Source organism: Thermobia domestica, chromosome 12 (genome assembly GCF_964235325.1).
Source record: "Thermobia domestica chromosome 12, izTheDome1.hap1.1, whole genome shotgun sequence".
NCBI lineage: Eukaryota > Metazoa > Arthropoda > Insecta > Zygentoma > Lepismatidae > Thermobia > Thermobia domestica.
This window is the reverse complement of record NC_137465.1, coordinates 125,106,721-125,123,339: the sequence shown is the minus strand read 5'-3', so window position 1 is coordinate 125,123,339 and position 16,619 is coordinate 125,106,721. Positions and strand designations below refer to the sequence as shown.

General features: G+C 35.2%; 1 protein-coding gene across 1 annotated transcript in view; it reads left to right on the top strand.

Moving 5' to 3' along the window:
- LOC145666619 (acetylcholine receptor subunit beta-like 2) overlaps positions 1-16,619 on the top strand; it is a 699,654-nt gene that overhangs the window by 306,596 nt on the left and 376,439 nt on the right. The window contains exon 7 of the mRNA XM_081734057.1: positions 2,366-2,669. Within this exon, the coding sequence (XP_081590183.1) occupies positions 2,366-2,669 (304 nt within the window). The remainder of the gene's footprint in view (positions 1-2,365; positions 2,670-16,619) is intronic.

The window sequence follows — 16,619 nt, the reverse complement described above, 5'->3', positions numbered from 1 at the left end:
TTGAGTTGGAAAGTAAAGGAATGGTTTTTGGAAAGACTGAGCGGATGACCAGTTTTCAGCTTTGGCTTTGCTTTTATATGTCGTTTACTTCACTGAAGCGATGAAAATCTAGAGATTTTAAAAGAAGAATCGCTAAAGATTTTTTTTTTTTTTAAAAAAAAAAGAAAGTGTGCATAAGGAGAAATGAAGGCAAAACAGTGGAAAAGATTTGAAGAACAGAAAAGAACGTAAGATTTGGACTGAACGCATCAGACCGAAAAATAAAAATAGAATATAATAGAAATACAATAAATGTTCAAAAGGACACATCGGTTTTTGAGTTCCTTGGTTGGTTGAGTTCAGATTCTAGCATCCCTTTTAGCAGAAAGGCTATATGATGCATGCACGTACAGCTTAAACTTGGAATCTGAACTATATGAGCTCCCTCCGGCAATCGAACTCACACGGGAAGGTCGCACAAGTTGTCATTCAAATCTGATTGCTACATAGCACATCTGATAGAGCATCATGAGAAATAAAAATGAGCAAAATTTAAGGTGTTATGGACCAGAAGGATAGGAGCTACGGGGCTTCAAAATTTGAATATCCAAAAAATTATAACATGAAATTATGTACGTTTAAAGTAAATATCTTGAAAACCGTTAAAGCAATCAAAACAAAAGTTGCACAATGTAATGACAACAAAATGCACTATCAAAAACCACAAACAGTGTTGCCATAGATGAAGTAATATTGCCAACTCAGCATAAAAATATTTTGTTTGAAATAGCACCATATACAAGTGTGCATAGATTTCAAATGCACTATTATCACTAAACATAACAGTGAAGTGTAGTGGTACAGTGTTTCACACTATTGTGCTACGTGAGTTAATATTTTTTACGCTAACGTGTCGAAGGAATACCCTCCCATTACGCCCCTTTTACGATAACTCCCATTTGAAACAGTAACTTCATTTCTTTATGTTGTAAGTCCAGCTAATTGGCAAGGTTGCATTTTCATTTAACATTGGGCGCGTAAAGAGTGTATAGCCCAAACGGCTCTTCCGATTTAAAATATTCATTAACCTTAGATTGAAAACATCATACTTGGAGACGGTTTTCCCTCTTACATTTTGTTGTAACTCTGATAATAACAGAATTACCCTATGCCAGGGGTATTTTGAGACACTCAGGAGTTTGCATAGATAGGGCTATCATTTAGTGTTGAAAGAACATTTAAATACAACATTTACGAATAAGAGCAACACATGTTGCTTTATTGTTAAATGACATTCCATACAGATTTCTTAAAAGCATTAAAATGATTGTCGTTAGTACAGTCAGCTTCAAAAGTTCTTTCCGTTTGATGAAATTCGTTTCGTATATAACTTCTGAATGGAAGGACATTTTGAGTATAATTTTCGGTAAATTAAAATGAATGTAATTTCCTGAACGTTCCAGCCATACTCCGTTGTATGTTCCAGCCCTGTTTCCGTTATTCTCAAAATAAATTTCAGCAGAACTTTTGTAGCTGACTGTACCTATTCATACGTATCTCTTTCTATTGCAAGAACTTTGTCTCGTCTCGAGTAGAACACTATCTACAGGAGATAACGTGGGACGTTAAATTTAAAATTTAACTTTCTTTTAGATGTCCTTATTTCTTGTTTTACCAAAAAAGTTGGGGCGCAACATCTTATGTCTGATTAAAAGTAATATTTGTAAAATTAGTTATAATAAAACAGCTTGAAATTATTAGGGTGAACGGAAATAGAAAATATTTTTTTACGTAATATGCCTCATTTGCTTCTTAAAGAAATTATTAATCTAGTTATTGGGATTAAGTAGGCTGAAGTTACTGTCAAGTCGGGACAATTTGTGAAGATGTCAAGTACAGTAGCAAGAGCACACTCACGGAGGGAGTCCACCAGGTTCGGACCCCCCCTAAAACTTCGTAACTTTTACTAACATTTGTACACTTTTACTTGTTTAACAGATAAATGATTGATGTAGCCTAAAAACTTGATATTACATCTTATCTGCACTCTTCCTTTCTTTATAAAAATAATCTTAGTTCTATCAGATTTTCTGAGAATATAACTTACAGTAATTAGCAATTATTTATAGTTACCGTCTTTTCGGGTGCAAAATAAAGCACGTTTAATACGACATAGATGTGCTTCCCCCCTAGAAAACACTTTGGACCCTCCAAACAAAAATATCTAGATACAGTAGACTCGCTTGGCAAGAGGAACTAAAAATAATGTTAAGTGACAATCTTAAATTTTTTACTAAGTTATTTATTTGGAACTCTTGAACATTTAATCATCAATATAACTCAAAATATAAATATTAAATACTTTTGTGTTTCATTTTCTTTACAGATATCACGTTCAACTTGACGATGCGTCGGAAAACATTATTCTATACGGTCAATCTTATTATTCCTTGCGTCGGGATCACATTCCTAACTGTGTTGGTATTTTATCTGCCTTCGGATTCTGGAGAGAAAGTGACTCTTTGCATATCTATTTTGCTGTCACTCACTGTGTTCTTCCTCCTGCTGGCAGAAATCATCCCTCCGACGTCGTTAGCAGTTCCTCTTCTCGGAAAATATCTTCTCTTTACAATGATTCTCGTCACTCTTTCCATCTGTGTTACTGTTTGTGTGCTCAACGTTCATTTCCGGTAAGTAACGCTATTTTCATTATTAAGATTATTATAATAATTAAAAATGAATTGTATCAAATGAAAAAAAGTCTGTTGTAATGAATTTGTTCTGGAAATACTTATGTAGTGTAAAAGTAAACTGTCAAGTTCTTTTAGGCCATACACTCACTCACATATGTTTTTACAAATGTTCGATATGGATTCGTTTTCTGACATGGCAGATAATATGTAAACGACAATCAGTTCACAGCAGAATGGATAGTTGTCCAGTGATTTCTGCATTGTACAAGCGGTCTGTCTTTTCAAACCTGTATCATCTACCTTAAGATGTTGTGATGGCGCAGTGCTTATTTAGCAAACTTAGGTTGTAAATGTCTCTAAACAATGGTTACTGATGAAGTTCTTGCAAACTTCAGTACATAATAAGCCTTCTCGGTCGCTTGTGCCGCCATTTTACACACCAGCGCCGCTATTGGACAATTTCGGAAATGGCGAATTCTTCAGTGTTGGCAAGTGAATCTTGGAAAGTTTGTAACGTCACATCCATAGACATAGCTATATCTCTCTAAATATAAAAGATGTCTTCAATAGATAATTACCTGACTAATTGATCAACGACCAGACCAAGCATTTTAAGCTGGAAACTTGGAATTTGGTCAGGGCATAGGATTTGCGCTATAAAGTCCCACTCAGGAAGAATTTTTGGAAATTCGACAGTTAAGGAGGAAAATAAAGGAGCCAATTTTTATGTTAAAATGTCCATATCTCGGAATTTCTGAATGTTAGATACATGAAATTTAGTATATGAACTTCTCATTTAAGATAAATAGGTATGTGTTGTAGTGTTTTTTTTTTTTTTTAATATTTGACTAGAAGAGAAGAAAAGAAGTAAGAAGGAAAAGGGGTGGAAATTACAATCTGGATCTCTGGAGTGAAATTCACGATCGCCTTATCTGACGCCTTGAGATTTTTATCTATGAGATCGCGTGAAGGCTATGGTTTACTCAGCCAAGATAAGGGAAGATCCGAATCCGTAAAGCCATGACCTCTACCTAGCTTTTAGTGTTGTCCAGAGTTCATGCAGATTGGGAGCACAGAGTGACATTGGCAATTAAGCATCATAGGCAGTATGTGGAAGTGAAGAGTCACACAAACCATTTTCATTTAAAATTCTGAAGTTGAATCCAAGATATGGATTTCAAGATACTCGTTGGGAACTCGGTATTTTCTACGACTTTTGGATCACCCTGTAGTTTGCTTATGCTATTTACGGTAGGACATTTTTCTTAAGTGAGGTTTTATGCTAAATAGGGGTTTGGTATAAATGAAGAATGCACCATAAAGAAGAGTTTCACTAAGGCGATAATATGAGATCATATGCTGATATGATATTTTAATACATTTTGTTATTGTAAGACAGTAAATGTGAATTATCTTGATTTTAATTTTTAAGGGTTGTCCATTAAAACAATACAAAATTAATTTAGATATATTCTATAATACACGGTTTGTCCGTAATATAATGAGATTAGTCTGGCAAAAAGAATTTATTGATCCGATCAGTACACATTGTTAAATTTCTTAAAATTAGTCTTCTTGAGCGTCGATCCACTGCTGCCAATGCGATTCCCACGCTGAAAAGGCTCCTTGGAAGTCAGCTGCCAGAATCTCTTTCAGAGACTATGACAGCCTGTTGGATGGCGGGAACATCGTCGAAACGGTGACCTTCCAGGCTTCTCTTGAGCTTTGGTAACAGAAAAAATATCTGTTAGGCTCACATCGGGCTGTACAATGCAAAGTTGCAACCCCTATCCGGGCCAGAATGGCGGTGACAACGAAGGCGGTGTGGGCTGGGGCGTTGTTGTGGTGGAGCTTCCACCGATTGGCAATCTCCGGTTGTTTCTGTTTGACGGCTCTGTGCAGATGCGCAAGTAGAAAACGGCGTTGATAGTTTATCCGGGAGGTGACTGAAACACCTCACCGAACAACTCAAAAATAGCTTTTGCCTTTCGCGTGATCCTTGCTGCGTCAGAGATCGGATGCAACTGCAGTGTGACCACCCAGCAAAAATATTTCGTACTAACCCATGCAGAAAAAAAATACTAGATCTAAAAAAAAGGTACTAAAATTTTACCTGCTCCCATTTCACCCTATTTACGACATTTTACAATATTAATATTTTATTAGAAGCTTTCCGGCAGCTCCCTTTCTAGATTCAAACCTTCGACTTTCAGACTATTTTTTACCTCAAAATTCGATACAAACCATCCAAATCACTTACACCCTCCTAATTTTTACTTTACATCCTCAAATTAAAAATTCTGGCACAATCCCTGCTTAATTGTTGTATTAGAACTTACTGTAAAGCCACTAAAGTAACACAAGTATGAAAAATATAGAGAATGTCGAGAGAAAATAAGAAATATCTTAAAATGGGCTTATTGAGAAAAATCGAGTTTTAATTCCTTAATAGCCCGCTGTTTAAACAGACCACCAAATATGTAATACTGTTTATTGTGGTCAATAATTAGTTGGAAGAGGCGACCGGACGGCACCTATGTCCCACTTCCGCATTTGTAAATACCACTGTTGAAAAAAAAACAGGCAGAAAAAAAGGAGGAACAGTGAAATTTTCGTACATTTCCAAATTTTCATTAGATTCCTTTTTCTCTCTGTATTTATGAGAAAAGAAGAGGAGGAGAAAAGTACTAGATTTGTTGGTGAACGTACTAGAACACTAAAATATAAAAGGTACTAGATCTAGTACAAAAGTACTAGCAGTGGTCACACTGTGCGACTGTCGCCCGGTCCGTTGCTTAGCTTGGACCTCTCACCAAAAATCTCCCCTCTGGAACGCGCTGCGGGCAGCCTTATTACTTTACGGATAAATCTTGTATTATTTGCGTTTAACGAAAAAAAAAACACAAACATTAGTAACTAAACAATCGATAGAACATATTGGGTGAACAAAATGATATGGGTGTATGTAAAAGCTCATGCATAGTTTTGGGGGAAATAAAGAAAAATGAATTTTGTTTGTAAACCTAAAACTTGATGCTATACTGGTATCACGTTACACATAAAGATGAAACTGATAGTGAACAATATCAACACGAAGCTCTTCATTATGACACCCGCAGGATTACAATGTGGAAATATAGCCAAAAATTGTCATTTGCTTTGTAACTTTTATTTCTATTCAACTAGAATATAGTCCAAAGTTTATATATATATAGGGTTGTAAGAAACTATTTGAAGAAATTTCGGGAGCTGATTGCTGACACCGAAACAACTGGTCAGTGGTCAGTGAACTTTGGTCAGTGAGGGTGATATAAGGTCCCGAAAGTGTGGGAAAATGAACTTCAGGGGGCTGTAATTCTAAACCAACGATACGTAGAGTGCGATTTAGAACATGACACTCGAGGTCATATCTGCTCGATTGAAAAATGTATGCTTTAAACCTCCGCAAGATGTGTGCGAGGTATTCCTCAAAGGAACTTATGGATTCCCTATAACCTAACAAGTAATCTCCACGTTCCTTTGGAGATCCCTCGCACACATCTTGCAGAGGTTTGAAGCATATATTTTTCAATCGAGCAGATATGACTTCGAATATCATGTTCTAAACCGCACTCCATGTACCGTTGATTTAGAATTACAGCCCTCTGAAATTCATTTCCCCACGCTTTCAGCGCCTTATATCACCGAAAGTATCCCTCACTGACTAAAGTTCCAGAGGACTTTTTTTTTTCTTGTTTTGGTGTCAGCAATCAGCTCCCGAAGTTTGCTCAAATAGTTTCTTACCCCCCTGTATATATATCAACGATAGATAACATCAAACACAACAAAATAATAATTTTGAGGTTCAATTTTTAAGCATAGAGAGAGAATTCATTTTTATGGCTCTATAAGATACATCGTTCGTTACTAATATTGACTGGAAGTTTAAATTCCGAAAGAAAATATTATATCTCCGTTTATGCACTTCATATGTAAGAAAAGAGAGCGTTAACTATCAGAATGTATCTGTTGTTGTATTTGTTCTCCTAACAGCAACACCCATATTCCTTTCAATTACTCAGATTCTCCTAAGAGTAACGCACATACTGCTTGTCTCACTATGTAAAAGAACAAGTTCTGAGCGAGGAAGTGACTGACTGACTGATTGTTCAACGTCTATTCCAGACAAGTTAAGCTAGAAACTTGAAATTTTTACAGTGCATAGGATTTGTGACGTAAGGTACCACTAAGGAAGGATTTTTTTTTTTTTGGAAATTCGACAGGTAATGGGTGAATGAGGGTGGCAATTACTATAGTAAAATGTCCATATCTCCGAATCTGTGGAGGGAAGAGACATAAAATTTGGTAAATTAACTCATTTGAAATGATTAGACACGTTTTTCACTGTTTTAGAAGGGTAGGAAAAAAGGCGGGAAGAAAAAGAGTGGGGCTATAGTTGTTATAACAGGATGACCATATCCCGAAATCCTTTAAGGTTAGGGATAAGAAATTTGATATTTATACTTTTCTTTTAATGTTTCGTCGTGCATGTGATGGCATTGCTATTGTTATTCGAGCGTGACGTCGAAGGTTGTCAGCTCATTCTTTTCGTATTATTTCGCATCTAAGCATTAGATACAATGCGGAAAGATCAGATTAGCAACTAGCCACACTAAATAACTATTATAGATTTTTTTGGTCATTGTATTCACCGGTAACTTTTATAAAAGCGTCTTCTTGTTTTGTGCCTGGATTTCTTTGTTGACATCTTTGTACCTCGTTGTCAAAACTTATGCTAAAATAACTTCTAGAAACTAATAGTCAAACAAAACAAGTATAACAGAACACGATGACAATGTACACACCACGCTTTTATTTACCACGTAGCACTCGAGATGCGTATTTTTTGAAATTTCCATGTAATTGACGAAATATCGACTGCTTAGTTCTGTCGTCGTACATTAGAGACCCTGCTGTTCGTGGAATTTCCAGTTTCTCGTAGAGTTTACATCCTGTGTAGGTCGGTAAGTCTTTCTTTAAATTCTCTGTAGTGCCTGTGCACATAGGAATCACATTATAAAGTGCATGTCATAATCCTTAGTCATAAGAGTATGAATGACGGCTATATTATGCCCTTCCACCTGGAAAAATCAAATTGCATAATGTAATTCACCCTTATCAGGCGCTTCGATTGCATTCGTTATGGTTTCCCTTGCAGTACTCCATAATAACTAATCACCAGAGTCTGTCTTAGGTATAGAGGATGCTCGATTTCCAATGAACAGATTTTATTCTTTTGTGATTCACTATTTCATGTGCTTCTACTCTGATGGCTTAACAAAGATTAGAAAAAATAGTTCTCGTTGTTATCCCAATTTTGCACTAGTTGTGAAGAAAATATAAAGAATATCCAATGTCTGGGATATAAGTAATAGTGTAGGCAATATAGAGAGAAATACAGTAGTCAAAGTAAACTGATGAAATTGAGATAAAACTTCTTCCTCAGGATACGCATTTTGCCTAACAAGCCTAAAGATAATTTCTAACGATATCTCTATGTAAAATAGGTATTTTGTACTTATCACCTACTCATCAGAGGTTTGAAAACAATTTGTAATACAGACCTGAGAGAAAATGAAACATGAAAGACTATTACAAACAAAGATAATGAAAGATTTGCTTCGTTATTTTGAGAAAGATTTTGTTGACTTAATATCGGGTCTCATGCTAGATAAGTAAATACTTATACGAAAAAGAGAGTATAAAGCTATCAGAATAGAAAGTTCAATGAGAAACAAAGGTCGAATTCGTACCATACAGACATTATCAAAGTTAATAGCACTGTATATGGCTGCAATCAGGTACTATATTTGAAAAGTCCATATAGCGATAACAAAGAGCGTGCCATAAATTATTGAGAATCCGTTTTCTTCAATGAGATAATACTGATGAAACCAGCAAGGCTTAAATAACGTACTTAGATTAAAATCATATATATTTTTCTATTCTCTTGCCTATCTATTTGTGGCTCTGGTCTACCAACGATAAAATGAACCTTCAATAAATCATTCAACATAGTTTCTTATAACTGCGAACGAAAATGTTATTTCCCCGAGATAAGAACATCTTATAAAGTTTTCTTATTGGCACGAATCACGCGATCTTGTCTGAAAAGGTGTAAAATGTAGCACATGCTCTATCTACAATGAAGAAACTGAAATGTAATAAAGAGAAAGGTAGGAGAAAAGATATAGGTTTGAAACCATTATCATCTGCTAAGATCACGGGATCTGCAATGGCAGAAGACAATGCATTTGTGTGAGTTCTTTCGGTTGTTTCATGAAACGAAATGAGATCAAATCAGAAACATTTCTCAATAGTGCTTTTTTTTTTCTTCAAATAGCTACTTTTATGAAGCAATCTGATTTAATATCGAATGTTAAAAAGAACGAAAGCAGTTTATAGCAACGGTTCATAACTGCAGCTTTGTTAAGGGATACCAAATCGAATCAATTGAGTAAGTAAACTACTTTCTTTCTATGTAACTGATTGATCCCATATCAGCACCAAGGCCATATGAAACGTTACCTATACGGTTCTAACGCGGAGTCCGAATTCTATAACCTTCCATCGGGAAACGAACTAAGATTACCTGCGTGAATGGTAATCTTAAAAAGAATAATAATTATCATACAAACATGTTATACAGTAACAACCCGACTTACGCGTTATTATTATGACTTGTACTTAAATAACGCGCTTTGTAAACTTTCCTACTTAGCTTGAATTTACGTTAAGTCAAATTTGAATTTTACTTAAGTGTAACTTTCTGAGACTCTGAAATATTTATTATTATTATTGAGTTGAATTTAACCTCCCTTTCAGCAGTGAGTCTATATGAGACGTGGACCTACTGATTAACTGGAATCCGAATGATATGAGCTCCCGCCGGTCTTCCATGCCAAAGGCGCGTACGCTAACCGATGAGTCACGACGGAACCCTAATAGTAATTATTATTATTGTATGTAGCTATAGAGGGGATGGCAGAAGGAAAATATCTAGAAAAAGGCCATAATTTAAATATACGAACCTACCCAAGTGGCAAGAAAGCTTCTGACCAGTTGGCGCGTACTTGGCTCTTGGCTTTCTACGCTTGCACTTTCAAAGCGTGCTTTCATACAATCTCTTGCTTGTTGTACTTGCAAGCGATACTTTAGACCTATCGCAGATCATCAGAGCATCACTTGCTGGTCATTGGCTACTGACTTGCCGCCAGAGTAAAATGCTTACGTCAAGCTTGAATGGAACACTGAATGCAAGGTTTCCCCTATGTAAATTCGTTACTGGAATCCAGCTTGCGACATGCTTACACGCTTTCCAACAAAGTCGGATGCAAGCTTGCCGACTTCCAATGCAAGCTTACAGCAAGTGGTTTTCAAGTTGTCTCTGCTATTAGGGTAGTGATACAGGATGAAGGGAAGAAAATGTAGTGGAAAAGAAATTTGTGGAAAAGCTCTATAGAGACAAGACAGTAAGAGATTGTGAGTAATGTTTTATATATATATTATAGATGTAACACCTCAAGTTCGAGTATGGCATAGGTTGGAAGTCTATTGTAGTTTCACACACTGTGAAACTTACTTCACTCGTTTGATACTTGTTTTAGAAGAAAAGAAAACAATTAAAAGACAAAGCGTAAGAATTGCAATTATTTTAATAAGATGTATTTACTGTAAGCTACAACCCTTAAGACTAGAGAAATGAAATTTGATGTTTAGGACTTACAATATTACTAAACACATGTTTGAGCGCTTTTAGATGTTTGATCTAGAATGTAAAGAAAAGAAGCAGGGACTGCTTCCTTAAGATACTAATTCGAAATGTTCGATTTTTTTATTTTATTTATTTATGTTTTGCGAGACCTCAAATTCACACGAACTCTACATGAAAGGTACAGAAGGCAGTATTCGTAGTTTAAGAGAAAAATACATAATCTAGGGAAATTTCATAGGTAAATTTAGCAAAAAGGGAGAAAAAAGGATTTTTTTTTTAAAAAATAAAACGTTGAAAAGTCAGGGAAATTCTCGCACTGACTGACCGATATAAATGCTTAAATTTTTCTTTCTTCTTCAGAAATAAACCAATACAATAGCAATAGTTTGTGTGTGTGTGTGTTCAAAGGAGCATAGTTTGCACCCATTAGTGGTTGGGCGTATTTGTGTTTATTTTTTGTAAACAAAAAGTGAAGGAAAATTTAAAAAATAGAAGCAAAAAACAAATGAATAAAACAAATGCAGTTGGCACTTCCTTTAAATAGCTAAATTAAATGTTATCACATAACTTCTGTCATAGAAATTGGACACTCAACAAACTAGGGAAAATTTGATAAGAAAAGGGAAAATTTTGTCAATTAAGGGAAATTTTCTTAAGAATACCTACGAACACTGTTTGAAACATGTTTTAATCTGTTAACGGGAGTTTCCGAATCAGAAAGTTGCATCTGAATGGGGAATAAATTTGTTAAACATACGTATTAATTCGTCACGCCCAATACAAATCTTTTTGACTCGTCACCTCCAATACTGTACTGCGATGACAAATTATGTCGTCCCACCCAATATTCTTTCTATTGACGAATTTACTCGTCACAATATTTTAATTGAGTGTCGTCATCATCATCATATTTTTACTGATTTTTCGTTCGTATAGGCCTATGTGGCTGTGTGAAGAAAATAGACATAATTCAAATACAAAATTTTCGTATAGTATAGGATAGTATACCTATATTTCCTATTGTTTTTATTGGTATTGTACCTGCGATATCTGTTTCATTTTCACAAAGTCTCTGTCAATTCAACATTAGTAAGCAATTATCTAAGTAGATAGTGTAGCCCTTGTGCTAATTCATGAACAACCCGGCTTGACAGAGGGGTGTTAGGGTACTTGGGACCATAATATGTATCTCTACCTGCATAAGTAACAATATTCCAAATATATCCTGAAGCACTTTCACATTGTTCAAAATGCTAAATCTGCTATGGAATATACTGCTTCGAAGGTAGGCGACCTTTCCACACACAAAAAAGAAATTCATCTACGCTGATATCGTGCTGCGTTATACGAAGATTTGCATTTTTCCGTTACGTGGTTTATTATAGGGGCAATTTCGAACAGTTTCTTGTTTCGCGTATAGGTATCCAACGTTGAATTATCTACAAAATATATGAACTTGAGAAATAACATGAAACGCTTTTCACTCATTACTTTCTGGAAAAACAAGATAGCTACAGATTCTTTTCGACTGATGTGCAGACCATAGCTCGGCCTTTTGACAATACCTTGAAGTATTAGAAGAGCTATAAAATGTTCAATTTCTTCAGGGATTGTAGGAACTCAGTCCCGAGCGCGAGACTTTGGATTGAGATTTGGATGTGCATAAAAGAACTGATCGACGTATCGATTACTCTCATTAGAAAAAAAAAGTTAAAATACGTTATCATCAAAATATTATCTGAAGACAAAGGGTTTGGCTTGTCTTCTTCGTCTACATCAAAATTCACACCACTTCTCAAAAACGAAAATTAGGCCTAAAATTATTTTGTCTAGGATAGTGCCATCTCGTGGATAAATTGGAGTAAGATTACGTTTGCCCTGAACTGGGGACGAGAAGTCTTGGCCCGCTCAAAGCAGCTGAATTTTTAAAAACACATGACGAACGTAGTCATCAGGCTACAAATAAAATCGAAATTCTCACGACGAATTGAGTCGTCATTGGCAGTTAAGAGATTAAGGTGTAAAAGAACAGCGTGAAACAATAACCTGAGTGTAAAGTGTAATTGTTACTATCGTTATTTTAGATGTAACAATGAATAACACATTTTGATTTAAAATTAAAAAAATCGTTGCCACGAATTCATTCTTTTTGAAGACTGACAGTCCATTAAGTCCAAAATCTTGTAAAGCTCTTCAAAAAAAGTTTGAAAAGGAAAACAACCAAAATGGTGTATAATCCTTCGGCGTCTAAACCATGTCAAATGTGTTGGAAAACTGTTTTGTCTCATCCAAAGAGAAAGGAACGGCAATTTGGAATGTTGGTTGGTTGTGACCATTGTTTCTGTATCACGTGCATCAGAAAATGGCGTGCTCGCACACATCCTTCGTATACTTATCAACGGATAAAGTCTTGCCCTTACTGTCAAACGGTGTCCAAGTACATCGTGCCAACTCGTGTATGGCCAACGACTCCAGAAGAGAAAGAGAAGGTTATCAACGATTTCAAGGACAAAGCCAGAAGGAAGAAATGCATGTACTTCAAGATGAAACGAAACTGTCCCTTCAAAAATCAATGTTTCTTTCGTCATGTGCTTCCCAATGGGGAAGAGCCGCAAATGGGTCCTCCGAAATTCAAACACCAACTAGACTAGAAGAAGGATCACGCAAAGTCTCTAAGTAATTGATGGACAAACTACTACTTCTTTTTGGATAATCTAGCGTCATTAGGACCTTCGAATGTGTCACTTGTTGTATTTTTGGACTGACAAAATTTATTCATTGCATATTATCTTTCAGTTACCGAATCTGTTATATTATGGTCGAAAATAAATAACTTACATCTAAGAAAATATTTCTTCTTTAGTATTCAATATGTTATACAGGGGCGTAACTACGAAGTGGCAGGAGTGGCAAAAAATCAGGGGAGCACAAAATGATGGAGTCCACCCATGACCCGATACAATTATTATTATTATTATTTTGCATTTTCTTGAAGATAGCGTTCTTAACATTAAAGAAAGTGACAAGATTTTAGTCTCATATATAGGTAATGACATTGTGAAATAATATGACACTTCTTTCTCTTGTTTAACCACCGCAATCAGTCCATATCTCAGGTCGATGATTGTGTGCGGTTGTGCCTCGGTGCAATAATAATAATAATAATAATAATAATAATAATAATAATAATAATAATAATAATAATAATAATAATAATAATAATAATAATAATAATAATAATAATAATAATAATAATAAACTTTATTGAGGGCGAGGGTCAGCCAAGGCTGCTTTTCACCTAACCCTATGAATAATAAAAAAATATATGTACTAACAGAATCCAAACTAATAAATGATAACAAACACAAGCAAAAGGAAACATATTATACAAGATAGTAATTAGCAAAGAGGCCGAAAAAATGGGGAGTTGAAGGAAAGAAGGGTAAACAATTCAATTTATTTATCATATGCTCCGTTTTGAAGCTTCTGCTTCTGCCTCAGTAAATGTTGCACCGCATTTTTGAATTTTACAAAGTTAGAAATAGAGACAAATTTCTCAGCAAGTGCATTCCAAGCTCTTGGTGCTGACATTAAAAAGGATGCACGGCGTATATTTATTTTTATAATGGGGAAAATCAAGTTTGAATTAATTACGTGTGGAATAATTGTGTACATTAGAACGTTTAGTCAACTTATTGAACAATTCTCAGTTATTAAGATCCTGTATATAAAGCAAACATAATGCAAACATCTTCTATGAAACATTGCAAGACTATTATGTTCATTTAAGACAGGAAGTACATGAGTTCTTTTCCTATGTTAGTACTGAAAGCGTATCTTAACGTAGTATTTTGAACTAGTTGGATTTTGTAAGTAAGTTTCTTTGGTAATTCGGAATCGTAAAGATTATTGCAATAATGAAAAAAGTGAAAAAATTAGTGTTGAACGAGCCGTAATTTACAAGTAGCTGTGAAATCTTCGCCAAATCTGTACAGGCTGCGTAATATTCCAAATGCCTTTGTGCATTGTGACTGAATATAGTTATCCCAGTTGAGAAATTCATTAAATATTAGCCCTAAAGTTTTGGTAACGGATACACGTGGAATTAGCGAGTCATTCACCTCCAGTTTTATGTTGCTATACACAACTGACCGTAACTTAGTTAAACTACTTATTACTAATTTTACTTGCTTTACTCGTTTAACTCGCTTTACCAGTAACCTAGAACGACAGGGACACGAACACAGAAACATTGAGGACAGTTAAATCACAAAGGATCTCCTACTGGGAATCGAACCCGGGACCCGGTACACCAAAACGCAGGTGTTAGCCACTAGACCAGCGGGTAGGGCACCACTAGGCCACACAGGCAAGTTATAAAGCCAGCGCGTTTTAAGAGTTCTACTAGAAATGCTCGAAATATGTACTTGTAATATATTGAGTGATTTATTCGAGAGAGGCTTACATTGAATCCTTTTCTTTCTTTTGTTTTTATTGTGTTTATTCTTTGCATTTTTCTCACTGTACATGAAATAGCAATTACATTTTTCGCTACAGTGTCCAGAAATACTATTTTAACTGATCATAAAACAGAAATCTGTCGGTGAAGTAATATGTGTGGCATTTTATTTTCATACCAAGTTCCTTTGTGGCTTAGCGGTTAGTGTACGCACCTTTGACGTAAGAGACCCGGTTCTATTCCCGATGTGAGCTCATGTCATTCGGATTCCACGCTAATCAGTAGGTAAACGTCTCATATACGCGCCGAAAGGAACGTTAAACTCAAAATCAACTGAACTTGATTTTTATACCATCAATAGAAGCAAGGGGTAGACGATACTATCCCGCTAAAATATGTATTTACTTCTCTGGCACATATGACAAAGCATCGGACTATTTGCGACATTAATTACAAAATCTTCAAGAAAAAAGCTTTATTAACATTAAGTCGCTTCAAGCGTTCAAATCACTTTATACAATCCAGATTATGAATTACAATAACTTTTCACGTTGTAATTAAAAATACAAGCATATTTATATATATATATATTTTATCTCTTTCACACATTTTCTCTCTCTCTCTCTCTCTCTCTCTCTCTCTATATATATATATATATATATATATATATATATATATATCCATGGGCGGCGATTAGGGGGGGCAAAGGGGGAAGTTGCCCCCACTTTTCTGAAATGGCCAATTAATGTATGTAGTTTCACCCAGGGAAATTTGTATATTAACATTGATATACAAATATTCAGATCATATCTTGCCCCCCACTTTTAACGTCCAATCGCCGCCACTGTATCTATCTATTTATCTATCTTGATAGGGGCTTTGAAACGTGACAGTTCGTCTGAATTTGTTTTTTCAAGCACTTCAAAACAGAACTATATTTAACCCTTAGAGTACCAAGCCTAAAATGTTACGTAAAGTACTAAACCTAGGTCATTTTGACCAGGAGTGTTTTTTGTTAAAAAATATATCAAGTTTATTCAAGAAGTTAAAATTTAAAGCGTACAATAAAAAAGGCAATGTACCTGATCGTTCTTTGTATTACAGTACTCGTGACACTTTCAAACAATAGCTGAATTATAGTACTATAACATTAGAAATTTATACATAGAAATATGCTGTGTTAGATAGGAGTAATCCCAAGAAAGCTTTCATCTCAACCACATTAGTATTGATCCAGATACGCTGACCTGTATTTGGATTTATTTTATTCCATGATTCCGTAGCAGTTTGTCCTTTTTCGTTTATATATTTCATTATTGCACTTATAATATCTTCGCAAATAAACAAAAAACGCTTCTTCCCCTATGTAAACATTTTTGCTTAGATCTGTTGGACCACATCGCTGCTTGACAATATTATGCGAGGGAACTTTTGAAGAATGATGTACATACCTTCACTTGCGCACTGTTGCCAGACCGATCAGTTAGAAAAGCAGAAGACTCGAAGATAAAAAACAGGAGAAAGCAGTAGACACATAAAGTGGAGGAATTTGAGTGCAAAACCAGTGGAAACAAAGTCATTCTTAATGAAACGGTGGACAAACAAGTAGACCAAAAGTCATTATTACTTTCTTTTCAAAATAAAACAATACATACTAAGTATGAATTTGAATTTTAATTACTTCAAGATAAGTTTCATAAAGAAAATTTTATTCGACGATTAGGTAATCTTTTGG